This window comes from Osmerus eperlanus, chromosome 12, assembly GCF_963692335.1.
Source record: "Osmerus eperlanus chromosome 12, fOsmEpe2.1, whole genome shotgun sequence".
In the NCBI taxonomy this organism is placed as follows: Eukaryota; Metazoa; Chordata; class Actinopteri; order Osmeriformes; family Osmeridae; genus Osmerus; species Osmerus eperlanus.
This window is the reverse complement of record NC_085029.1, coordinates 11,416,582-11,441,563: the sequence shown is the minus strand read 5'-3', so window position 1 is coordinate 11,441,563 and position 24,982 is coordinate 11,416,582. Positions and strand designations below refer to the sequence as shown.

The window sequence follows — 24,982 nt, the reverse complement described above, 5'->3', positions numbered from 1 at the left end:
CTATATACTTAAAATACTTCAAAATGGAATGCAATATCCCAAAAATAATGAGCAGAAACTATAGTAGACTAGTTGTCCCCCTAAAAATGGAACGGTCCCATCTACTTCCTCCCTTGCTAACATTCGCAACTGATCGAAGGAAGATTTCTGGAACAGAGCTGTAACGTTATTTACCATTTTATTTATACAAAAGGGTAAAATATGTTTCTTGTAGTTTTATTGTCTGTAATTGTTATTAATACCACCAGGTAGTCACAGGGCGAGTAAACAGTATTGAGATGAATTGACTGGTCTCATACCTTGTTTACTTTGTCCAAGCAACATTACATGACAACGCTGGTGAAAATGCCCCTCTTTGGGAATACCTTCAGCCCGAAGAAGACTCCTCCTCGCAAATCTGCTTCTCTTTCCAATCTGCACACAGTGAGTCTATTCTTTTCATTACATGCGATGTAAATATAGTATTTGGTTCCTTTCCATCAGTAGGTTGCGTAAAAATGTGATTCCAAGGCTGAGGACAGTTATTTAAATCCTGTCCCTTCTTTTTGGGCCCAGTTGGACCGCTCAACGAGGGAAATAGAACTTGGTCTTGAGTACGGAGCACCTGCAATGACCATTGGGGGCCAGAGCTTGAAGTTTGAAGATGGACAGTGGATTGCCGGTATCTGATTGGCCTACACAGATAAGACATTATAAAGTTCTGCAGTTGGCTTTCATTCCTCTTTTGTGTGTGTTTTTGTATCATATACTCAGAGTCTGGGGGCAATGTTTCTGGCAAAGACGTTCAGAGGCTAAAGAAGAGGAATTTGCAACTGGAAGAGGAGAACAACCTTCTAAAGCTTAAGATTGACCTCCTGCTGGACATGGTAAGTCCTCACTCATGTAGTATTCTCTAATATTATATTATTATTCTGTTCAACATCAATCAATGATGATGGAGGGCAGTTATGGTTCTTCTTTGCTCTTTTTTAAGTTGTCAGAAACAACAGCAGAATCCCACCTGATGGAGAAAGAACTGGAGGAAGTGAAGAATCATCAACGTAGGGCAAAGTGACCATTCAGAACAAGAGATACATGGCGATAAATGAGGAAGCAGGGGAAAAGGGATCCTAATGCAAGAAGAAGATGGCTGATAACATGACGATGTTGGAAGAGTAATTGTAGGGACCAAGTATATGTTCTGTTTGATTCATCTGTCATCATTAACTGTATGGAATGTTTTAGTTATTTGAAAAAGTCCAATCTTCTGCCGATCTAAAGTCAAAACAAGCAACTATGGAAGAGATTTTGATGATGTATGGTGTCTGGGTTTCAATTCACCCTGTTGTTTGAGTGAGGTCTTTTATATTTATATTTTATACTTTATTAAATGAGCTGGCTGTGATTGATTGTTTGCCTCTGGCTTAAACTGCTGCAATGTCCTCAATCTCTCATTCCAAATGAATCAAACGTCTCTGCTACAATCTATAGACGAAAGTTTTCCTGTGCCTTCCAATTAGTATCTCAATTTGACAGCAACTACCAAGACCAACGTTCTGCATGCAGTCTGATGGTTTTTGCCTCTTTTCTTTTGAATTAACATTTATCTTTGGTGCTGAGGCAAAGTAGACATTTTAAGATAACACATTACACGAATCAAGAAAGTTAGTTACCAGAAAAGGGTAGTCAACAGATCTAATGATTTTTTTTTAATCGCTAGTGACAATGCGGCACCAATCTGCCGCAGATCTGAATTAACGTAAATTGAGTATGGCAGTGAAATGCACATACAAAAAAACAACATACATCGTCAAATGTCGCTGATATCATTATGTATTTTTGTCTTGTTAGAATGACATCATTTTAACTGCGATGACGATTAAACTCACAAGTCTGGAAATCGCCTACAGTTGGTTCGTACTATCATTGGTTGATTATTGCATCAGTTCTCAGTGCACCGCCTCTCACGCAGGAAGCGTCGGGTGTGTAGGATTGTGTTTAACAGGCTACAGTAGCCTAGCTAGTCCTACACTCATCCGAAGCAGGAGGAAGGAGACGACATAGGCCTTTTCTTTTGGCTAAATATCAGACCTTCTGTTTCACTTGTAAAAAACCTGAACATTTGTTTCATACAGTTTTAAGATTTGTTTTTCCAACTACTCTTCAACATGCCAAGAGGCGGTGAGTAACGTTAGCTAGCAATCAAGCAATATTTGCGCTTTTGTACTTGCTCTAGCTAGCTAGCTAGATAGCTACTTTGCCAACGCTGAGGGCCACCTAGCCAAAAGTAGCACACACATGCTAACAAGATTTGAACTCAAGCTTTCAAAGTGCTAGCTTTTATTTTTGAGTAATGCTACGAATGTGTCAAACAGTTGACGTCCTTGACAGGGAGTTGGTAGCTCTAGCTTAGTTGTTTGCTAGAATACTACTGTCTCCTGTAAGCTAGCGCGGTTGGGTAACAACTACGTAGAGCAAGCAACATCTTGAAACACTTCGCACTCTCAGCAACTGTACGTACTAGTCTACTCTAGGACTAGAAGCTAGCCTAGCTGTTAGCTAGCCTTCATAACCAATTATAGCCACAGCGACCATGTGCATTTGTCCTGAATCATATCGGAGTATCGTTTTTTTTTACCTGAACAGACATGTGCTCAAATTAAGTGTTTATCAGATTGTTTGCCATAAATTGAGAATGTACATTTGGCCTAGCCAAGTAACTAGGCTACACCTAGCTTGCCTTTTTTTGCTAGCATTGACAGCTGTGTGTGTGTAACCATGCTGCAATGAACGTCACTTGTGACTCATCTCTTGCCGCTCGCCTACATAATTTGCGTCTCCCTCACTGTTCATTTAGGAAAAAAGGGTCACAAGGGTCGGGGCAAGCAGTTCAGCAACCCCGAGGAGATCGACCGACAGATGAAGGCACAGAGAGAGTTGGTTAGCATTCAAATTAATTTTATTTGTGGCAAGTTGACAAAAGAAAACACAAAATAATGGTGGGTAGGCATTCATGTACTTTAACAGGTTGCTTTTGTGTTTTACAGGAGGCAAACGGTGGTGTAGAAAAAGAAAGCTCAGGATCTGAAGATGAAAGTAGCAGTGATGAGGACTGTGAAGTGAGTTAAGTCGATGGTTCTGCTTGAGCTTTATTTGTACATTTCTAATTAAATACTTCATCTCTCTGAACTGTTTGGGGTTAAGGGAAACCGGTACTGTAAAAGTTGGTTGTATCTTCTAGGTCAGTGGTTTTCGACCCTGGTCCTCAGGGATGCCCGTTCTCCATGTTTTAGATGTTTCCCTGCTCTAACATTCCTGATTCAAACGAAAGTTTTTTTCCAGACTTCAGCAGAGCTAGGGGACATTTAAAGCATGCAGGACGGGGGGGGGGGGGGGACCACTGCTCTACATGCTTTCTCCATGATACACCTGTGTCCAATATGGCTTTCTGTCCCTTCTGTTTAACCCATTCCTGATTTGTGGTATTTGGTGTTTTCTAGAACAAGAAGAAAAGTGGGGTGGAGGGGCTAATTGAGATTGAAAATCCCAACCGTGTGTCCCAGAAGAATAAGAAGGTTACAGAACTTGACGTCAATGCACCCAAAGAGCTCTCTCGCAGAGAGAGGTGGGTAGATGTAAAACTTTTTTACTAAGGTTTGGGGTTAAAGTTACTTGTGCACCATGATTATAGTAAGAGATAAGACACCATCTTGGTCTGACGAAAGCCATGGCATGTTATTTTATGAAGGGTCAATTTAGATTTTTTTTGTCCCCCTTCCCCTAAGAGAGGAGATTGAGAAGCAGAAGGCTAAGGAGCGCTACATGAAGCTCCACTTAGAGGGGAAGACGGACCAGGCGCGGGCTGATCTGGCCAGGCTGGCCATAATCAAGAAGCAGAGAGAGGATGCAGCCAAAAAGAGAGATGATCTCAAGAAAGGTGTGAGGGGGGTTTTTCCTCACAAGGATATGATTAACTACTGTGTCAGATCATCTGTGTTGTGCATTGTTTATTTATTTTTCTCCCGCTTTGCACAATTTTAATTGGAAACATTTGTACCTCTGTTTCAGATAAAGATGAGGAGTCCAAGTCAAAACGCTAGTCCTCCCTACCTTGGAGCACTGGTCCTAGGACTCATTCTGTTGAAGGGGGGGTGGGGGGGGTGGGGGGTGAAGAGGGAGTACTGGGGGGTGGGGAACTAAACAAGGGGTTACAGCTCAGGGGTTCTCCTGGGCTTATCCTTCATCCTAGATGGAGGGATAGGGGTGGACCAGGTATCTGGAAGGAGGCAGAGCAGGGAGTTGAGGGAAATGGGGAGGAGGAGGCTCTCCTGGGGCACTTCTTTCCTTGGAACCCAGTGGAATCCCAGTCCCAGGTGGTAAGAGTTCTCCCTCCTCACTCCTTCCCTACACTCTTAATGTTCTAAATTCTAAAGCTGCTGGAGTTTTCATTCTTTTGATTTATATACATTTTAACACAGTTTACTTCAGAATAGCAGGGGATTTGAATGCGACAACACACAAGAAGGAAATGGTTGGTATGCCATTCCTACCATTCAACCTGTTTATTTTTTTAAATAAGGTGAATTGGGAAGTGTGGGATAGAGGAAGGAACACTAAGATCTACATTATACAGGAAATCGACCTACTAATTGTTTTTCTGTCAGGGTTTCGCCCTCTACCAGCTGTGTCTTCATTGCAATCAGAAAGTTCATAGGCCTTTGGCTCCACACGGCAGTCATGTAGAAAGAGTCTGTGTTTGTGGCACCAGTCAGCTTTGGTTTTCAACCTTTAACATATGATTCTGTTGTTTACTCATTGGACTGAGCCTTCTGGTTCTTACAATTTGTAATTGGCTGTCAAATGTTCCAACTTTTCATAATTGTAGTCAGTGGGTCTACCCTGATCATGCAAGAACCACAGAAAAGAAGAGGCTAATGCATGACTGGGCCCTCCATCTCTTACTCTTTCCTATGGGGTCATTAGTTACTCTTGATAAGGGACCATTTTTGTGTGGCCTTTTGATAGTTTACTTACTTGCCAACTTACTGTCAGTATGTCTCTGGTTGTCATGACCAAGCTGTAGCTGCTGAGTGATGGTGGAGCCTGAAATGCCTTGAACAGGAAAGCAATATTCTTCCCAGGCCTGAATTAATTAATTGGCCTGAAGCCATATATGGGACCGGTGGAATCCATTTTGGGCAGGTCTTTGGTTGGTATTTGGAAGGATTTAAAATTCTATTTGACCCAGGTCTGATTCTTTTTAATGGTAGTAGTCGAAATATTCTCATTTACTCTGACAACATACAGTATAAATAATAGAAGTGTTTTAATGGGTATAAAGAAATTCTCCAGGAATGAAAGGATTGGTCTACATAATTTGATTTGTTTGTATTTGAATTCATTTGTTGTATAGAAATAAATACATTGATAAACAAACGCATTTACCATTGTCTAATAATTCTGTGTTCCAGGATTTTTTTTCTCGACTTACATGCCAGAGCCATGTAAAAAGCTTCTTTTTTCCTTGGGCCCCATAGACGGTTTTTAGGCATTTAACTTAAATTGTTGTAGTCTACTATTCTCATAAAGAATGTCCGAACTGGATTGATGCATTTCTTAACAACCCGCCATTTGACTTTACAATAATACAACGGAGATTATGAGGGACAGTTATTCATAGACTACATTATTTATTGTGTGTGATTAAAATCTTTTTGTGCGTGCCTACTACTTTACAACACTAGGTGGCAACACTAAACATTGGAAACGATAGACAGCCTTGGCAAGCTACCAAGTTAAAAGTACAGGGGAACCTAATGACTGATTTACGAAATTGTTAACGTGAGTTGTATTACACAATGCACAGTAGAATACAACAGCGCTTATAGAATAGGTCCTATGTAATTGTAATACGGTATTTGTAAATATAGCACTAACTTTAGCAATGGCCAAAATGTCACTATAACGTCCCCACTCCCCCCACATGAGCAGCCATGAATCCAGACAGCCTTACAAAAACGCTAGTTTCCCCTTTTCTCTCTCACATCCTGATCATCATTATGTGCAAAGCATCATGAACAGAAGTCTTATCTTGTCTTTAATATGATATGGCAAATTTTCAGTCATCTTCAGGGTCATTGCTTTCATTCTTCTGTAATAAACTCATACATTTTATATTAATTGAGCAGATGATGCCCTCATCTAGGGTACCGGAAGAGAGATGAACTCAGGAAGTTGATACTCTACACACTAATATCTTGTACATTGACGTTGACTCATTGTTGAGGTGGTATAATTTTAGGCTACATGAATTGTTATAGGCCTATGTTATTCTTGAGGCTCTGGTGGGGTTGTTGCTGTTAGTTTTCAACTGTGTACAGCAAGTGAAAGCCCAACCAGCCCTCTCTTCCTCTTTACTATTGCTAATCTATCTGAGTGACTTCCTCTTTCCCCCGGCTGATGTGTTAGTTGAGCTCTGAGGATCGCCCTGAAACAAGAACGAAAGCTGTTGGGTGCACAGGGTCGATCGAGAACAGACAGCACGCACACAGCGTACAACAACGAACCGGCTCTATGAAATATTATATGGGACCATTCTCACACACACACTCCTAAACTCCCTGTGACAAGAACATAGAGGAGCTGCAGACCAAGGAGAGCAGAAGAAGGCTGTGTAGAATACTTTTCAACCATGCTGAAACAATCTCTCAACATCCTAAAGCATTTGGGATCTGTGGGGAAGTACGTACTTTCAACAACATTTGCTGTGTGGTTGGTTTGGGTTTTTGTGAATGTGAATACTTGAGATATTTGGGATGGAATGGTTTAAAAAAAGAAAACATTTATTTTATCCATCACTCTGAGCCAGTGAAGCGTAATTTCCATTGGTTTTGTATCTAGATTCTGTTCATTTGAATGTATCTGATGAGGAGCAGCCAATGGTATCTGGGTTCTGAGGGCAACCAAACCTTTTCGGGTTGTGATGCCAGCTTAGGTATGAAATAGAAAAATGCCTTGATATTTACTTCAGTTAGTGTTCTCTGCTTTAATATTCTCTTTATTTGGATCTAGTCTTGAATGATAATTTAATACATATTGTCGAAGGATTGATCAGTCTAGAAAAGTCTTCCTCCATCCATTTTCAGAAAGGGCTGATACAAAACTGGAGTCATGCATGAAGTAAATTTATTTTTCATGTTGTCTTTGGCTTTTTAATTACAGTTAATATAATGGAATATCGTAGCTTGTTACTTTGAAATCTAGTGCATTGTACACACTGCATCCTGTCTGTGTAAACTTTCGTTCCCTCTCGATGAGTTAAGACAGCCCTATGTATATTTTACCTTCATTGCACTAGTTTTCCCCTCGTTTGTGTGTGGGCTCATGCATTTATGTTGCAGCAAAGCTGTGGGCTTATAATGGTTGCAGGCCTCTTTGACCAATATGTTTTTTTGCTATTTATAATCCCACCCACTCACACATACGCACACACAAAATAATACACAAAAATAAAACACACACCCACCAACCTGGAACTACCCAGAGGACTGCTGTAGGCTTCTATCGTGTAGACACAACCTGTTCACTTCTTAAGAAATGATAGAAACACATTCCTCCATATAGCAGAACTGTGCTGAGAATATTTGGCAGGTGAACATGAATGTTGATATGAGAGTAAAAAGTAAACGAGAAGTGGGCTATTGAAGGAAAGGGAATTTCTCCAGTCAGGTCAGATGACAGAGAAGACGCACACCTGAGGGGATCATCATGTGACCTTACCATAGCCATGTCATGGGTCATGGCTTACATGATCTCTGGTTTCTGTTGCTGTTCTGGAACACTCACTCTGGCCCTCTCAGTTTCTCCTGTCTCTCTCTTTCTCTCTTTCTACACTCTTCCTTGTACTGTATGTCCTGTGTGATAGCTAAACCACAACCTCCAGCCTTCAACTTCAGGATGTTAATCTAATCCTACTAAAAAGAGAGAGACAGAAAGAGAAAAAAAGTGACAAAATAAACCATCAAAGGTGTACATAATTTTTCTTTGGCCGAAGACAGTCTAATGTGAATGAGGACTCGTAATGCACGTGTTCTATAATTGTTGACACCAGCATCCTAACCGTTCATGTTACTTTCAGACTAAGAACAATGTTTCCGTAGTTGATTATAACTCTCTCAAAGCCTCCATTTTATCCACTGTCCATGTGTATAGGTCCCAGGATGCTACTGATCTTCTCCATGAGGACCTGGTCATGGTGAGGACAGGGCTACACGTTCACACAAAATATCCGGACCTAGTTGCTCGGTACTAAATCATTAAGGCATCAAGAACTGTGATTGACTTTTGATTAATATTGGTGGATTTGATTGGTTGGAAGGTGGAGCAACGGGTGGAGCCAGCCAAGAAGGCAGCACAGCTGCTCTACAAAAAGCTACAGTGTTGCCTTCAGAGCCAGCAGGGGCTTGATTTGGAGAGACGCATGGTAACGTTCACTTTTCCTTTAAGCTCTTTAAACCTCGACCCTCATGCTGACCGATCATATACTTCTAAATGCAAAGTGTTTATTCTCTTTCTCATTCTGCACACAGAAAAAACTTCCTCTCATGTTGCTCTCTATTACCATGGCTGAAAGCTTTAAAGACTTTGATGGGGATTCCTCTTTTAGGTAGGAGACCCACTTTCTCATCACTCACTCATTCCCTCACTCGCTTGCTCAACTGCTCTGCTCATTCAGTCATTCACAAACTCGCTGGCTGGTATTTTGTCCATCAGGAAGGTGCTGGAGATGTGCTGCTTCATTGAACAGAATCTAGCCCAATTGTTGGCAGACTTTGAGATTAAACTGGAGAAAGAGGTTATGGAGCCTCTCAATAAACTCAGTGAGGTAAGGAGCTCAAACACACAACCATAATATGGACAGCTGAACCCATGATGACATCCGTAACTCACACAGTGTAAACACCACTAATCAACGCACTGCATTCACCTCTCCTTTGTGGGCTTGAATGCTGCTTGGTGATCAAAATGTACTGTAACATCATGTAGGATTCTGATGAGTTATGAACTTGATGGCTTGTGTGTTCGGCTGTAGGAAGAGCTACCAGAGGTTCTGAAGAACAAGAAGCAGTTTGCTAAACTGACCACAGATTGGCAAAATGCACGCAACAGGTGAGTAGTAGCTACATCCCTCCTCATTAAAAAACTATTAATTCAAGCACTCTCAAAAAGTGTGTGTGTACAGTGTCTCTGTGTGTGTATTTGTTTATTCTTGTGGAGTCCTGAAATCCCCTCAAGAATATTAAACTCAGGACAATTTTTACCTTGTGGGGACATTTTCTTGGTCCTCACAAGTTCAAGTGCTAATTTCTAAGGGGTTTAGGGGGTTCAGGGTTATGGTTAGAATTATGATTATGATTAGAATTACATTAAGGGTTGGGGCTAGGAGCTAGGATTAGGTTTAGGATTAATGATCATGTTATGTTTTGGGGTTAAGGTCATGGCTAGGGTTAAAGTTAGGCTTAGGGGTTAGGGAAAAGGATTTTGAATGGAACTGTGTTGCGAGTCCTTACAAGAATATTAAAACAAATCTGTGTGTGTGTTCAGGTCCCAAGCCAGTACAGGCCCCCAGGCCAGGCAGGATGGGCTAAAGGAGGAGGTGGACGAGGCCTGGAGGAAACTAGAGAACATCAAGGTCTGTTTCACAACTTCATCCATCATCCAATTAAATGAAGAATTATTGAGTGAGTAAGTGAGTTATCACTTAGCACTTCTGATCCTTGATATTTTGTTGTACTTTCTATAAGGACTATTTGTTTGTCGCTTTGGATAAAAGAGTCTGATAAATGAATAAAATGTATATGTCAAAAATGTAAATGAACAAATTAAGCAAGAAAATCAATTAGTGAGAAAGCTAATTAATTAATTAATTAACAATCTTTAACTGTTTCTTATGGTTTGATCTATTTACAGGACCAGTACTCTGCAGATCTCTATCACTTTAATACTAAGGAGGATGACTATGCCAACTACTTTATTCGAGTGAGTGTTTTAGACTCTCAAAGAGGTGGCATCATCCGGCTCCACGTGTTGTCAATGAGGACATCTTTGGTTAAACATTCTGGTTGTGTTTATCCATCAGCTGTTGGAGCTACAGACAGAGTACCACAAGTGCTCCCATGAGTTCTTAGAGCGCACTATCACAGAGTTGAAGGAAGATCACAGTCGGAAGGGTGAGCAGTGTGTGTTTTCGCAGTGTCGGTTGGTTTGTGTTAGTGTAATGTGTGTAACGTATGTGTGTCCATGTGTTCGGACAGAGCCCCAAATGAGCATGTCTAAAGGGAAGGTTTTTGGAGAGCCTCTCCTCTCTCACTTGTCTGTGAGCGGTAGAGAGATTGCTGTGCCCATCCAGGAGTGTGTCGATATGCTGCTGCACTCAGCTATGAGAGAAGAGGTACCCTGGTCCTAGTCTGACATCTTTACCACATGATGTATTCAATTTAACTCAATCAGAACAAGTAAATCTTCATATGTATCATAAAGACTACACCTTCTTCACCGTCACCTTCCCCTACCTTCCTCTCCCAGGGTTTGTTCCGGCTGACGGCAGCAGCCTCTGTGGTTAAGAGACTGAAGAGCAATCTGGATCGAGGAATGGTGGACCACACAGAGTTCAACACAGAACCTCATGCTGTTGCAGGTCAGGCTGGGACAGAGCGGGAATGAAAAGGAGAAGTGGGGGAAGTGAAAAAGTAGAGAAAGAGAATATATACATGTGCAGCACACACCGTAACATCCTGAGAGTGAGGAAATAAGAGGTGACAAAAAACGAAGGTGTCGATGTTCTCACAGGGTGTTTTCCTGTACTTTCCATTAGGAGCTTTGAAGAGCTACCTCAGAGAACTGCCTGAACCCCTGATGATATCTGATCTGTACAATGATTGGTTTGAAGCTGCAGGGTGGGTAACACAATAACCGCAGATGCCTGAATTCACCCATGTTTAATTGTAGTCAATGTCAGTTTTTACTTTTGATTCGACTTGAATGTCAATGTTGGTGCAGAGAGAAGGAGCTGAACCAAAAGCTGGAGCAGTTGAGACTGGTGCTGAAGAAGCTCCCACCAGAGAACTACAACAACCTCAGGTGGGTATCCTTCCCCCTGTCTTTTTGACCCTTCTAGGTATTCACTCTTCCGTTTCTCTCAAATACTACTCATTTTCTTTTTCTTCTGGTCTCTCTCTCTCTCTCTCTTTATTGCAACCACCCCATCTCTTCCTCTCTCAGGTACCTCATCCAGTTCCTGTCTCTCCTCTCTGAGCAGCAGGCTGTCAACAAGATGACCCCCAGTAACATCGCCATTGTTCTGGGGCCCAATCTGCTGTGGCCGCGCGCTGAGGGGTGGGTAGATGCTAATGACCCTTTACAGACACACCACCACTGACACACTAATTGACACCCCCGGAGGGGTAGATATGAATGTCCGTGTAGGCTACTGACACACCACAGATACACCAACTGAAACTAAAATGGTAAAACCGATAGCGCTGAGGAGTGAGTAGCGCTGGCTCTCTGTTCAGGAAACCCACACAGGATGTTCAAATAGACACTGACCTTTTCTGGTACGCTGCTCTTTTTTTCCCGGCCTCTGTCGTCTCTTCTGTCCCACCCCATCTTTCAGGGAGATCGATCTGTTGGATATGGCGTCGGCCTCGTCTGTTCAGGTTGTCATGGTGATAGAGCCTCTCATCCAGTACTCCAGTAGCCTCTTTTCAGAAGGTACACATCTAAGTATCTATCATTAAACGGCTAAGTTGAGAGGAATGACATGAACTATGGGAGTGGTCGGAATCAGTGGCCGGCTTGGTTAGCATTTAGAACATGCATACACTATAGTTGTGAAAACGTGCATACAACTCACTCACAGATGAGTGAGTTGAATGGAGATGCAATTGGTGAGTAAGTATCCTGCATTCTTTTCCAGGGGTGGACTTTGAGGTCCCAGACCTCTCAGAGAATCCAGATACGAGCCCATCAATTCCTCAGCCTCTGGAATCCAGGAAAGACATGGTGGTCAGAACCACCTCTTCATCCTCTACTGCCTCCTCCTCTTCCTCCTGTCATATCCCTTTGAATAAATCATACAGGTTGTTATTTGCAATCCCTAAATGCGCAATTATTATTTCACAACAGCAGTTTTGTCAAACAGGGGGAACCCATTTGTTGTGGCAGATAATGAGTGTCCTAACAGCCATTGTCTTTTGTGTGTACATAATCCTTGACTTCATATTCTCATTCTCTTCCCCTTGTAGTTTTTGAGCATGGTGTATATTTCCCTGGCTAACTTTTATCCTCTTCAGCTTAGCGTCCCAGGACATGCCATTTATCATCAAGTCTTCTGGTTCTGTGGGTCGTAAAACCAGTACATGGGAGAGCCCTACCTCTGAAATTCCTGGTCCAACTCCATCCTCACCACCCCTGATAGAGAACACATCCCCGGTCCTTACCCCTACTCAGGTCTTCAACCCTTCCCCTGTCTGTAGCCCAACATGGTTTCCAAAATCATTCCAGTTGTCCAGTGGATCAGCAGTTCCAGGTCCAGACCCAGTGCTAGTCATCAAACCAACCCAGAAGCAGAGTTCAGAACCTGGTCAGCTGGAACCCATCTCTGAGTTGCCACCAGGCTCCCCTAAAGCTTTGCTGAAAATCGCCTCACCTTTTAAACGTATGTTGAATTCTCTGGATTTTCTAAGACTTTAAGGCCTGTTGTTAGATTTTCCTTTATAGTGTAAATTAAATACATTGGCACACAGTGACAACACAGAGGAGCAGGCCTAAGAAGTTTGCATAAGTAGGGCTATGACATACTTGTCCCTTTCAACCACCCCTTATTAGCATGAACAAAACCACCATTCTTTTAAAAATAAACTGTCGCAAATGTGGTAAATGCTAAACCTTGTGTAGCAGCTCTTTGTTGCTACATGAGACCAACCTCCTTAGGGCACTAGAAGTTAGCTGACAAACTAAGTGACAAACAGCTTGTCTATTTCAGCACACAGGAAGTGTTGGTCCGACCATCGAAAATAACAATGGTCTTTAATGTCACTTTTAGCAGAGAAGAACCCAAGCCAGACTTTAGATTAGTTCCTGTCATGAGCACACGTCGACATACAATACCATTGATTTCTGGATTTTATTTCCATAATATGTTTTACGTGTTTTGTTGAATTTTGTATGGTTGGCTCCCTCAACATGAAAGACCTCAATCTCTCGTCTCTCTTTTTATGTTTATATATCACATAACAGCGAGGAGATCCTTCATTCAGAGCAAGCCACCAATCCATGGGAAGGAGCACGTAGTGGTGGCTTTTTCAGCCAATTCCAAACCGAGAGCTCCGCTGCCCCCAAAGACCCAGACCCCGACATCTCCAGCACCCCAGAAAGCCCCACCCCCCTCCCAGGCACATCCCCCACTCAAGCCCCAGGGCTTGCTCCTGAAGAAGGCCCCACTCAAGCCCAGGGTCAGACCTCCATCTGTCCCTCCTCCTTTGCCTCCCCTGGTGGATAGCCAGCAGTAATGTAAGCCAATGGATATGATCTCTTAAAAAAGTGTGTAGCTATCACCATCCTTAATAAGGAATAAGATATAAAGCATTTGATTCTTGGCCTGTAAACATGCTTTGTAGTTTCACAGCAACAACAAGGTATTTCATGTTATGATTTATTTGGCCTTTTATCGATCCAAAAGATGAGCTAATCATACTTTGTAAATAAAGTATATCAGATACTACTAAAACATATTTTTATTGTATTTTCATATTATTATTAGAATAACATATGTATTAATTGCAGCATAAGTAATTTCCATAATGTATTTTGTTGTATAAGGACAATAAAGGTTACAATAAAAACACATTTCTGTTCTTGGTCGGAAACAATCTCTCTGAATAATATAATAGACTAACATTAGATCATTATCATATACATAAGCTGCTAATCAATGTGTCAAACTGGTGCTAATGGTGTATGCAAGATGCAGAAGAAATGTATAACAAACATTTGTTTTTATAATGTATCAAATCTCCTTCCTCTATGGCTTCAGGTCAGTTTGAAGGTTCAGATCTAGACATTGTCTGTAGGTAAAGTATCTTTTGTTGTCAGCTGAAGGAGGGCTTGTAGCCCACACAAGATTATAATATTCCTCTTTTAGTGTTGTTGTGTTTTAGAGCATGGTAGTTTGAGAGACTGAAGCTTGGTTGACATCCTCCAAACTTGGACGCTGGCTCAGATGCCTTGACATATCAGGAAGTCATGTCTTTTTCTTGAGCATTTTCTCTTCTTTGTTGCTTTTGCATGTCCAGCTACTTTCTCTCGTAGATTATCATGCTTCCTATCACATCTGATTGTCATATTTTTCCATTGCTTGCCACTGGTTCTAGTGATAAAGCATATCAGTCTATTTTCTTTACTGTATCATTATTTCAGTTATCCCTTTAGATACTTTTAACAACAGTTCACATCCATACTATACTTTTAACCTTTGGAAATATAAAGTATTTGGCTAATGTTCTTCGATATTCACATTAAAGCTCATTGGAAATATGGACCTATGTGGTAATATACCATCCACACAGGATGGATTTGTTTTCATGATCAAAAATGGATTTATCCAACATTAGGAACGTAATGTCTTGTTTTGAACAGATCTGAGGGTTACACTTTAATCTCCTCTTCCTCATCTGTATAGCTGTAGGATGAGGGTTTCATCCTGAGATGGTTGGTTAGTATTTCTTCTACCACATTCATCTTTGGCAGCTGTCCCTTTAGGAGCTCCCCAAGCTCATAATGCTGTGCCAGTACATCTGTAGCACTCTGAAACCCCCCACTCTCCATCCCCAGCCTCTCCCTGGCTGGATACCCCACCAGGCTGGTGACAAGCTCTTTAGGAGACAGTTGACCGTTCATTGACTCTTTCATCCTAGCCTCCACTTCTTCATCTTCTTCCGTCCATTCTAGCCCATATGGACTCTTCCTGCTGCCACAGTCATCCCTCAGCAGTGAATCCACCAATGAGATGGTTGCAGAGTCCATCTCTGAGCCCCCATAGGCAAAGCTAGGCTCTAGCTCATCCCAGGTGTGGCTTGGCTCCAGGTGGATCTTGGGGCTGTCAATCAAGCCAAAGACCTCGCTCATGAGGGATGGCCCGAGGTCGAACGTGAAGGAGGTGAGTGAGGTGAGTGAGGTCAGGGAAGCAGGTCGGATCAAGTCAGGGTCCAGTGTCAAATTTGGGGCAGAGCTCACTGACTGGGTGGCATCTGTGGCATCAATCAGTGAGACACAGTGGATGTCTGGAGAACAGGAAGTAGAACCTGAGGACTGTTGCCGTTCTGACCGGGAAAGGCGGGGTAGAGTGACAAAGCCAGACTCCAGACCTAGGGAGAGGAGAAGGGGACGATTCAATTTCACATACAACATAACATTCAAGCGAATATTAGAATTTCAGGTAAATACGTTTGATCAAATTATTGTTTAATTTAATTTAATTATCAGAATAAAAAGAAAATACACAGTTGGCTGTCCTGCTATGAGTCCAAAAATTTCAGCACAGATCATTTCCCATGTAAAATGTACGTAGGTGCAAGAAGTTTGACCCATCAACGTCCAGTCACCTACAGGGGGCATTGAACACAAAGCTATCCAGGAGACATCAGTGTCAGCGTGTTGTGCTGCAAGGGTGCTGACTCCATCAGCCCAGCAGCTGTATGTGTGAACTATGTATCCCCTCCCAGGCATGTCACCCAAGCCAGGCACTCACATGTCACACAGTCACACACCACTGTTCTTGTGACCTGGGACAGTGTCACACACACACACTAACACACAAACACAAAAGGTCACAGCAGGACAGAGAGACATAGGTATTTGAGGGGGAAAAACTATCCTACAAGCCCTCAGAAACTGACAGCACACAGACCTGCACCGCCTGCAGCTCTTCCTTATCACTGAAGACTTGACAGATTGTTAGGAGTGTTGTATGTGAGCCAAGGTGATTTATGAGCTGGAGGAAGAGACATCTGTCTAGGGTTCTCTGTTTGTTGGACTGTGTTTTTACAGCATGTCCTACAGCTGCTACTGTACTGCTTCTTCTCAACAACATCTGAGAAGGGTCAACCAAAGCCCTAACCTTTCTCTGTAAGTATTTTGTTGTAATGAGGTGAGGTTTCTCTGTACGTGTGTGTATGTGTGTTTGTACTTTAAGTATACATATGTGAACCACATAATCAAGCTTTTTCCCTGTGTGTTTATTGTCTCTTATAATAGACTTCCCTTACCATAGGAGAACGTTGTCTCGTCTTGTGTCTTTGCGGGGCTGGAGAAGAGTGTTTTGGTTGGTGATCCCCCGTTCGACAGCTCCAAGCGGGGGAGGGAGATGGCGTTCTTGATGATGGGGGAAATAGGGGGAGGCGGGGGGGAGAGGTCCTTAGAATCTCCCCGCGGCCTATCGGGGGTCTTCCTAACGTGTCGGAGGGTCCTGGAGAAGAACGCCCCGATCTTATTGTCAGCCGACGTCATGGAATCCGTGTCTCCATTTCCATTGGATGTTCCACCGTGGTTGCTAAGGAAGGAGGTGTCTCCAAACACGTCCCCGCCGCGGCCGACATGCATGGTGTGACAGAAGTCACCGAGCGGAGGGCTGATCATGTCCGGGGTCAGGTCACCTTTGAACCGTCGTTTCCCCTGAGACTGGGAGACCAGACCCTTCAGACCAGACAGCTTTCCTCCCAGATTCATACTGGAGCTTACAAGGAAAATGGCCTCTAAAATCTATTTCGAGACAATCGTTTAAATGGAGGGTTTTGAATGTTTTATAATGTCACAAGATTCTGAGTTGCCCCTAAAAAGAGTCCAAAGTATGTTCCTGCGTTCCGGGAAGGTTCTTGTCTCTAGACCTCTTGAACTCTTGCGTTTGATCAACGTGTATTAGCTTTGTAGTACTGAGAACAGTGAGAGCAGGTTTTGGGTCTCCACTCACTAATGAACCACAGAATCTCACAATGGGATATAATCTTGTTTGTTGTTATCCATATCCAGCTTGATTGGGTCCAGATAAATAGAGGAGAAAACTATGCAGCAGTTCCTGGAAGCAACCAGGCAGTAAAAATGGGGTCAGAAGGAGAGAGAGAGTGTTGACTAGATGCTTGCTATGTGTAGTTGTTTACAGCTCTGAGTTTATTCAACATCAGCTCAGAAGTAAGACCAGCTCCAGCTGCGAATGTGTCTGGTTAAAACACTGGAAACATTGATCAACAAAAAGAGTTTGCAGAGTTTAAAAACATTTAAGTGAACTGGCTGAACTCTGTTGGCTAGAAAGTGTCACTGTCTGATGTAATTAAGAGCTGATAGGTAGTCTGGTGGGCTCTATCTGGATTATATGGCATATACATAACATTCAGTTATAAAGTAACAAAATCCTTTTTTTTCCAATAGACTTTAGTTGGTTTACAGAATTCCGCGTTCCAAAGTCCAGTGTCCTGGAACCATGTAAATATAGACCCACAATGTCTGTCCTGTCTGTCCCTGCTCTGGGCTGGAGCCTGGCAAAACCTCCAGTCTGCTTTCTGTCTCAGAAACAGAGCTGGGGGAGGAGGGCTCAGCCTCTCCAAGCTGTGTCCTGTCTGTCTGGCCTCATGTCCTGCCTAAATGAAGGAACATTATCAGCCCCATTAGCAGGGAAAGTACCTTTTATTACAATCTGGTCTGACCAGCAGTAGTTTATGAACCAAATATGTTCAGGAGGATAAAACAGCATTTAGCCAAAACAAAAGAAAGATAGAGCAACTACCCAGATAAGAAAATCACTTAGCTAGCTAGCAATCTCCCAGTGAGTGAGTCAGCAATGACAGGGGACTAAAAATATATACGTTCTGTATTATTCTTTGCCAGAAGAGTAATGGATTCCCTATTTTAAAATAGGATGATAGAATAGTGTCCTGACAGGGTCCTGTGGCTGTGTTCAAAGTTCTCTCCACCTCCCACGCACTGTCAGCTAGCTTCACACAAGGTTGCTCCGGCGGAACCCTGGACTGGGATTGCGTCAGGTCTGTAGCAGCCTTTTAATTAGCTTCTGACCACAGTCCCAGGCCCTCTCTCCTTAACTTCTAACTTTCAGCAGGCAGGGAAACATCCCACCAGAGAGGGCTTGACTAGGAGTGGCAGACAGACTCTGAGGTGTGACTCTGAAACTGAGAGGGTGCTAATCTATGGAGAGTGTAAACCCAACCCCTATAAACTATAAACCAGACTTCCTATATAAAATGTTCAAGATGGAAAGGAAAGAAAGCAAGAAAAACAGATCTCGGTAAGAATCAAAATCGTGTTTGTGAATTAAGGAGTATGAACTTGGTCTTTTTCAAGCACACTACCTCATATGAAACTTTCAAGTTGAATAAAGTTCCCGATTGGTCAACCATGTATTTCTGGGGTGCAGACTAGCTCAGACCCATCCCGGTGTGCTAACAGAAGGGTGTGGGCTCTGTGCCTCTTTAATCCTGATCTAAACACAGGACCTTTGGCCCACGCCCAGCATGGGTCTGGCCTGTCCCCCCACTTATATAGGCCGATAGAGAGAAATTGAGAGAACGAGCGAGAGAGAGAAAGAGAGATGTGCCTGTAGCTATAGCTCTTTCCACAGTCCTTCCAACACAGCCTGGTGTTTCAGGTTTATCCAGTGATGTAGTATGTAGCTCTCTAGTGTCTCTCCCTCTTCGCTGTTCTCATCCTCTCCTTCTCTCCTCCACCTGGTCCGTTGTTTTCAGAGTTAAATTAATCCAGCGGCCGGCACTCCAGGTATCTGATAGCACAGGTTAAGAATGATCCCCCAGATTGAGGAAAGACAACATAAATTAAGGTAATACGTTTTAAACATTAATCTGAGCGTCTGTCTGACTCCTTGGAAGGAAAGAAGTGGGATACCCCTCCGGACGGGGGATGATCATGTCCAGGATTATCCCTTAATCTAGCCTCTTTTCCTTCCCCCGTTGAGCTGTCTCTCCCTGGGGCTGGTCTGGTTCAGGTCCCCTGGTCTACTGGTTCTCTGGGCTGGAGGAGCTCTGCATTCAATAGGAATGGTCTGTCTGCTGCTGGAAAGAAAGGTGGGAGAGAAACAAGAGGAGAGAGACATTGTAAAACAATGAATGAGAATGAGATGGGAGAGACAGAAGGGAGCAGGGATGAAGGCGGTGGGTGAGAGGGAGTGAGGTAGAGGGTGGAGAAAGAAGGAAGGAGATAGATGGTGAGAAGTCATGGGGTTTCCATTGGACCCTGTTTGCTACCATGTGTCTGTGTGTCAGTAAAGGTTCTGGAGACCAGACAAACCACCATCTAATGGGAGTTGTGTGTGTGGACAGATTCCTGGGAGAAACATCACTGAGCTCCCCTCCCTTTCTCCCTTCAACCTTCTCCACTCACCCTCTCTCTTTCTCTTCTCTCTCCCAATTACATCCATCATCCAGCCCACATTCTTAGAAGCACATTTGGTTTTGATCTTTTCCATCTCGGCTTCCATCTCTGTAGTGCAACGTACCGTCCTGTTTAACTGTAAACTGTGCTGTTGGACCAACTATCCTGCTAGCATCAACTCACCAACGTGCCCTCCATTATTTCTCCTATAATCTTTTTTTATTTCTAACCCAGAATGTACTTGTGTGGTAAATAATCAGCTGTTCATTTAGTACCTTTTGCCTCTTCTCTCCCCTCTATACCAAACTTAAACCCTCTTGTCCCACACTCAGTAACCCAGCTAACCAGGTGGGCAAACATACAAGATAAGGACACTGTTTTTCACTGACCCTGTGACTTTCAATCTATTTTTTCCCCTCTGTGCTCTACTTGAATCCAAGGAAAACATAACTGTACTTCCTCCTGAGCCAAGGAAATATTTTAATGTTCCTCAAATGCTTCCATACTCCAAAAATCACATTCTCTTTCTCATACATCTATGTGCCCTATTTATTTTGCCCATCTTTCTTTCTTTCTCTCTCTCTCTCTCTCTCTCTCTCTCTCTCTCTCTCTCTCTCTCTCTCTCTCTCTCTCTCTCTCTCTCTCTCTCTCTTTCTCTCTCCCACCATTTGTTTTTTCTCATATTACTGAGAACACCCTTTGAGGGGGTCGAGAAAGGCGTCAGTTGCGACCATTTGGTAATGACAGCATGATGAAGCACATTACGTTTCTCTACTGAACTTCATGTGTGGCAAGATCCCACCCCCCACATTCTGCTCTCCCACCCACACCTTCATCTCCACCGACACCCTCTCTCACTCACTCACATGCACACACAAACACACACACACAAACACACACACATACCATAGTCAGAAAGCCCTCGTCAGGTGTAACGACAAACACTCAGAATGAGAGTTCACACCTCCCATAAACTGACCTCTTCCTGTTTACGTCAAAGATGCCAAAAGGGCAGTGGGTCACCGAGGAGGAATGTTGGGAGCAGGTAACACGGCAAAGGATAGCTCCCATTGGATGAAACTCATGTAATGTCCTCACTCTATTTTCACTGCTTTAGCAACGACCCTCCTGACAAAGGGATGTACTACATTGCAGGTTGGCGGCAAGCACCCAGGACCTTGTACAACTACAAGTTGTTCCAACTTGTTATTGCTACCTTTGCTAACCTTCAGGATATCTTGTGATGAATGGGATTCTAATGACTGACCGATAGAAAAGTTTCAATGTGAAGCCGCACCCATGCCTGATTCTAGCTAATATAGTCCTGTTTGATTTGGTAATAATAATGAAAAATAAAATAATAATAAAATACATTGAGGTGAAAGAATCACTCCAGTGACGTTTCCTAGTACTGTGTAGGTGCCAACGAAAGGTCCAGGGGTTGTATTACGGAACAAATGAGTTGGCAAAATAAAGAGAGTAATCAATAAAGCATGCTAGCCACAGATCTGCTAATATTATAGATAATTATTATCCATTGTACTGAATCAATTAGACGTGTGGCAAGCTCAGGCCTACAGAACGCAGTGCTGTAAAGTAACAGGTTATCACAGCGCCTGCTTCTCTAACAATCCTCATTGATCATTCTTGAGTTAATCTCTGCTGATTGGTGATAATGAGTTTACAGCAAAGCTAACCAACACACTCCCTCATCGGTCCTGTGAAGTTAGGCTTTATGAGTGAGTAATTAGGTAAGCATAGACATCCCTCCATTGTTAGGGGCAGCGCAGTTCATATTTGGAAGGTTATTAGGTGTTAGTAAGTAGGCTTTGGTATGACAATAAACTATAAAAAAATAGTATTTAAAAGTCAGTTATAATTTAAAAACTCTTTATAATGCTGAGATGGACTCTCCAGATCTAGTTTTCACTATAGCTCTTGTTATATTGAAGAAATTATTATTGTAGGCTACATAGCTGACCGTGTCCGTTCAAACTACTAGGCAGAACGTATACGCGATTTCATTTAGGAGCAGTAGGCTTATGAGTCGCAGTCATACCAGGATTATATACTGCGGTCAAGGCAGCCCTAAATATACATCAGCACCAGCAGCCAACAGATAAAGTTTCATCTGTGAGACATATGTAGGACTGTCACAAGCCACTTGTCCCTCAAAACATGTCAGAGTTACATCAAAACGTCTCCGAATCTCAGGCATGCATACTATGACTGTTTGAAAAGCCTACTGACTTTATTAGAAAAGTAAGTAAGCATACTCAGACATTTCAACCGTAACTACAAACATGTTATGTTACTGTTAATTTACTTGACCACTACTAACTACACTACTCAAAATGTAATTACGAAAAACGTGATTAATTTCTTCTTCATCATAATAATAAAGAAAAATAAAACTTACATCATTAATGGACATCAAAAGCTCAAATTCAGATTAGAATCCTTTCTGCACATATTTTTTTTGTATGTGTGGTATGTTGTCTACGGGCTATAATTACTGTTCTGCCTTAACCGGTCCCGCAGAATGGCAATCCCGCTAGTCCTAACTGAAACACTGAAATGAGTTTGAGGGACAGTAGAAAACGAAATGGGCGGACGTTTGTAAAATAGGCTAGTATGCGACAAAGAATAACCAGATCAAGAATAGTGGGCGGGGCAAACCAGAGCAGACACCTCACTAGATTCACTTATGCGTTAGCCAATGAATCAGGCAATTTAAAATTGAATTTTGCAGTCTGATAAACCTACCTGTTGAGTTCTAATTATGTTGATTGACCCATACAAAAAGTTAATAGTTATTATGATTACTGTATAACTACACTAATGTCATTTATTTAGCAGCTGTAAGGTTCGTGTGGGGTAGTTATTCATTAAGCCTACCTGGAAGGTTTTATACTAGCCAACCATTGAAACCACCATTAGACAACAGAAATCCAGTTCTCACAACATGTTCTATGTGAACAGTTTCCCATGCTGGCCTCACCTACAGGATACAGTCTTATCAACAGGAACACAGAGGCATCCTCAGCCTGCCTCAAAGACTGATGTTTCTCTAAGTAGTTAACTCTCCCAGGTGGCCAGCGAGAACCATGGAACAACCATCTAATACTTCCCCAGACCACACACCAGTATCAATGTGTAAATGCCCCCCCCCCCCCCCCCCCAGGAGCAGTTTTACCAAAGTGTGTGTGTGCGTGTGCATGGGGGGGGGGGGGGATTCCAGCCAACACCCTTCCTCCTCTACTAAGAGCAGACCTCATGTCAGTTTTTCTATTCACATGAACATAGTTACAGTCAGGATTAATATGTGACAATCCGATGGCAAGTCAGCATAAACAAACAGAACAGAACCTGTTCACTTACGTTTCAATTTTAGGAAACAGGATGACATACAGGATAGAATGAGAGATAGAAAGTGAGAATAGAAGAGAGAGAGAGAGAGAGAGAGAGAGAGAGAAAGAGAGAGAGAGAGAGAGAGAGAGAGAGAGAGAGAGAGAGAGAGAGAGAGAGAGAGAGAGAGAGAGAGAGAGAGAGAGAGAGAGAGAGAGAGGAAAGAGAGTATTGTCTGAAGGCATGTCTGTATAAAGATTGTTGTCAGGGCTGTATATGGTCTGCTCTGTCTTCTGCTGCTACTGCCCACTTGTCTCTTTAACAGAGACTGGTATGCATAGAGACTGGCCCTGACACAGAGCTAGTAAGACTGGTCTCTGTGGACACCACCGCCCAGAGATGAATCTCCATGCCCAGCCCAGACATGGAACTGATGTCCCGGGTTTTTGATGGGGTTGGAGTCCTGTTTTGGTGCTTCGACTGGCCACATCGGAGTGAATACCTGACCAAGAAACATACACACTGGCCAAACATCCATCCACATGTCAGAGGGATATGTTTCCTTGTATGTCTGAACGTGAGATTGCATCAAGTTCACTGCTTTTGGTAGAGTGGTTCTCTCTCTTCTCCCTCTCTAGCCTTTTTCTTTTGCTGCCTTTTCATGATATTACATCTTCCAGTCTCTCTTTTTCTGGTTTGTTTTCTCTTTTTTCTCAGGCTTTCTCTTTATCCCTCTTTTCTGCTCCTCCGTTTCGTCCCAAGATAAACAGACTCTGTTCTGAGGCATGCCAGCTATTTGCCATTAGAAGTGCACAAGGTTTGGACACTGTTCAGATATGGGTCCCAAAAGGGAGGCAAGATTACATTTTTAGTCTGCACTCTTTCAGTCATCTTTCGGTCTGACTGGCTCTCGCTTTGACTGACTTTCATCCTCTCTCTCTCTCTCTCTCTCTCTCTCTCTCTCTCTCTCTCTCTCTCTCTCTCTCTCTCTCTCTCTCTCTCTCTCTCTCTCTCTCTCTCTCTCTTTCTCTCTCTCTCTTTCTCTCTCTCTCTCTCTCTCTCTCTCTCTCTCTCTCTCTCTCTCTCTCTCTCTCTCTCTCTCTCTCTCTTTCTCACACACACACTTTATCTTTATATGTACCCCTCTTATGTCTCCCGTTGTCCCTTCCATACTACATCAGCCTCACAGTTACACACTGCATATCAATTCCTCATCAGTCTTTGTGTCACGGCCACAGCCGTGCCCCCCCCCGGTTTCAGTTTCTCCTGTGCCCATGCCCGTCCTGACCCCGAGTGGTTCCCTGGACCTGCTCCGGCCTCCGGGCCGCCGGCCTTCTGCCCTGCCTCCGGGTCGACCTCCGGACCTGCCCCGGCCCTCTGCCCTGCCTCCGGGCCGACCCCCGGACCTGCTCCGGCCTTGTGGGACGTCCGGTGACGTCCCTTGAGAGGGGGGTACTGTCACGGCCACAGCCGTGTCCCCCCCCCCCCCCGGTTTCAGTTTTTTGTCCTGCCCTAGTGTTTCCCTGTCATTGTCTTCACCTGTTCTCGTTAGCGTTATTGTGTCCACCTGTGTGTCGTTTGGTTCTGTGTATTTAGGTTTCTGTTTTGTGTCCAGTCTTGGTCTTGTCCTTACCATACCTGTCCGTGTGAGTACCCTATCTGTTCCCGTTTTTGAGAAATAAAACCCTTGTTTCTGCCATGCCTGCCGACTCCCCTGCGTTTGGGTCCAACCCCACCTCACGTTGTGACACTTTGTGTCTGACCTGAATTTTCAGCATGGAGAAACCACTGGTTCTCAGGCCTCAGCTCTGGCTAAACATCTGCTCCATTCTCCAAGGAAAATCCTTCTCACTCTCACTCTCACTCTCACTCTCTCTCACACACACACACACAGGGCAATCATTGAAGCATTCACTCAAACACATAAGACAACAGGCTCCCAATAATACATTCTTGCTTATCAAGTGTATATTTAGAGTGTAAGTGTGTGTCCAGCTTGCTATGTACCAACATTGAAATCACTGTCAAACACCCTGCCAGACAATTTCGGTGCACAGCCTGGCTCAGGTCCAGATGTGAACCTAGTTAACGCTGTTTGTAGTGTGTCTTTATATGTGTGTTTGTGTACGTCTACATGTGTGTCTGTTTCTCTGTCTGCCTGATCTCTCTCACCACATTTCTTTCTATCCTTCCCTCCATTTTT

General features: G+C 43.2%; 4 protein-coding genes across 7 annotated transcripts; 3 read left to right on the top strand and 1 right to left on the bottom strand.

The window, feature by feature from the left end:
* The first annotated feature begins 99 nt into the window (after positions 1–99).
* cby1 (chibby 1, beta catenin antagonist) lies at positions 100–2,161 on the top strand. Of its 3 annotated transcripts, XM_062474676.1 has the most exons (5): positions 100–194; positions 319–423; positions 556–661; positions 754–866; positions 974–2,161. In XM_062474676.1, the coding sequence occupies exons 2-5, from the start codon at positions 328–330 to the stop codon at positions 1,052–1,054; spliced, it is 396 nt and encodes a 131-aa protein (XP_062330660.1). In that variant the 5' UTR covers positions 100–194; positions 319–327; the 3' UTR covers positions 1,055–2,161. The 3 variants fall into 3 exon arrangements, with proteins under 3 accessions (XP_062330660.1, XP_062330661.1, XP_062330659.1); XM_062474677.1 differs by having other exon boundaries at positions 133–423; positions 946–1,066; XM_062474675.1 differs by having other exon boundaries at positions 139–423.
* pdap1a (pdgfa associated protein 1a) lies at positions 2,004–5,419 on the top strand. Its single transcript, XM_062474674.1, has 6 exons — positions 2,004–2,160; positions 2,837–2,919; positions 3,027–3,098; positions 3,480–3,604; positions 3,765–3,916; positions 4,048–5,419. Exons 1-6 carry the CDS (start codon positions 2,148–2,150, stop codon positions 4,077–4,079), a joined length of 477 nt encoding a protein of 158 aa, XP_062330658.1. The 5' UTR covers positions 2,004–2,147; the 3' UTR covers positions 4,080–5,419.
* Positions 5,420–6,453: 1,034 nt separating this feature from the next.
* sh3bp1 (SH3-domain binding protein 1) lies at positions 6,454–13,856 on the top strand. The gene is made up of 18 exons (XM_062474068.1): positions 6,454–6,720; positions 8,191–8,233; positions 8,357–8,461; positions 8,568–8,644; positions 8,752–8,863; positions 9,071–9,147; positions 9,583–9,670; positions 9,949–10,017; positions 10,118–10,208; positions 10,293–10,429; positions 10,564–10,675; positions 10,853–10,934; positions 11,038–11,118; positions 11,260–11,373; positions 11,654–11,751; positions 11,957–12,119; positions 12,333–12,697; positions 13,279–13,856. The coding sequence occupies exons 1-18, from the start codon at positions 6,671–6,673 to the stop codon at positions 13,548–13,550; spliced, it is 2,136 nt and encodes a 711-aa protein (XP_062330052.1). The 5' UTR covers positions 6,454–6,670; the 3' UTR covers positions 13,551–13,856.
* cdc42ep1a (CDC42 effector protein (Rho GTPase binding) 1a) lies at positions 13,803–21,998 on the bottom strand. Of its 2 annotated transcripts, none has more exons than XM_062474076.1 (3): positions 21,851–21,998; positions 16,305–19,112; positions 13,803–15,404 (listed from the first exon to the last, which is right to left on the bottom strand). In XM_062474076.1, the coding sequence occupies exons 2-3, from the start codon at positions 16,762–16,764 to the stop codon at positions 14,686–14,688; spliced, it is 1,179 nt and encodes a 392-aa protein (XP_062330060.1). In that variant the 5' UTR covers positions 16,765–19,112; positions 21,851–21,998; the 3' UTR covers positions 13,803–14,685. The 2 variants fall into 2 exon arrangements, with proteins under 2 accessions (XP_062330060.1, XP_062330059.1); XM_062474075.1 differs by having other exon boundaries at positions 16,305–19,109.
* Positions 21,999–24,982: the final 2,984 nt, after the last annotated feature.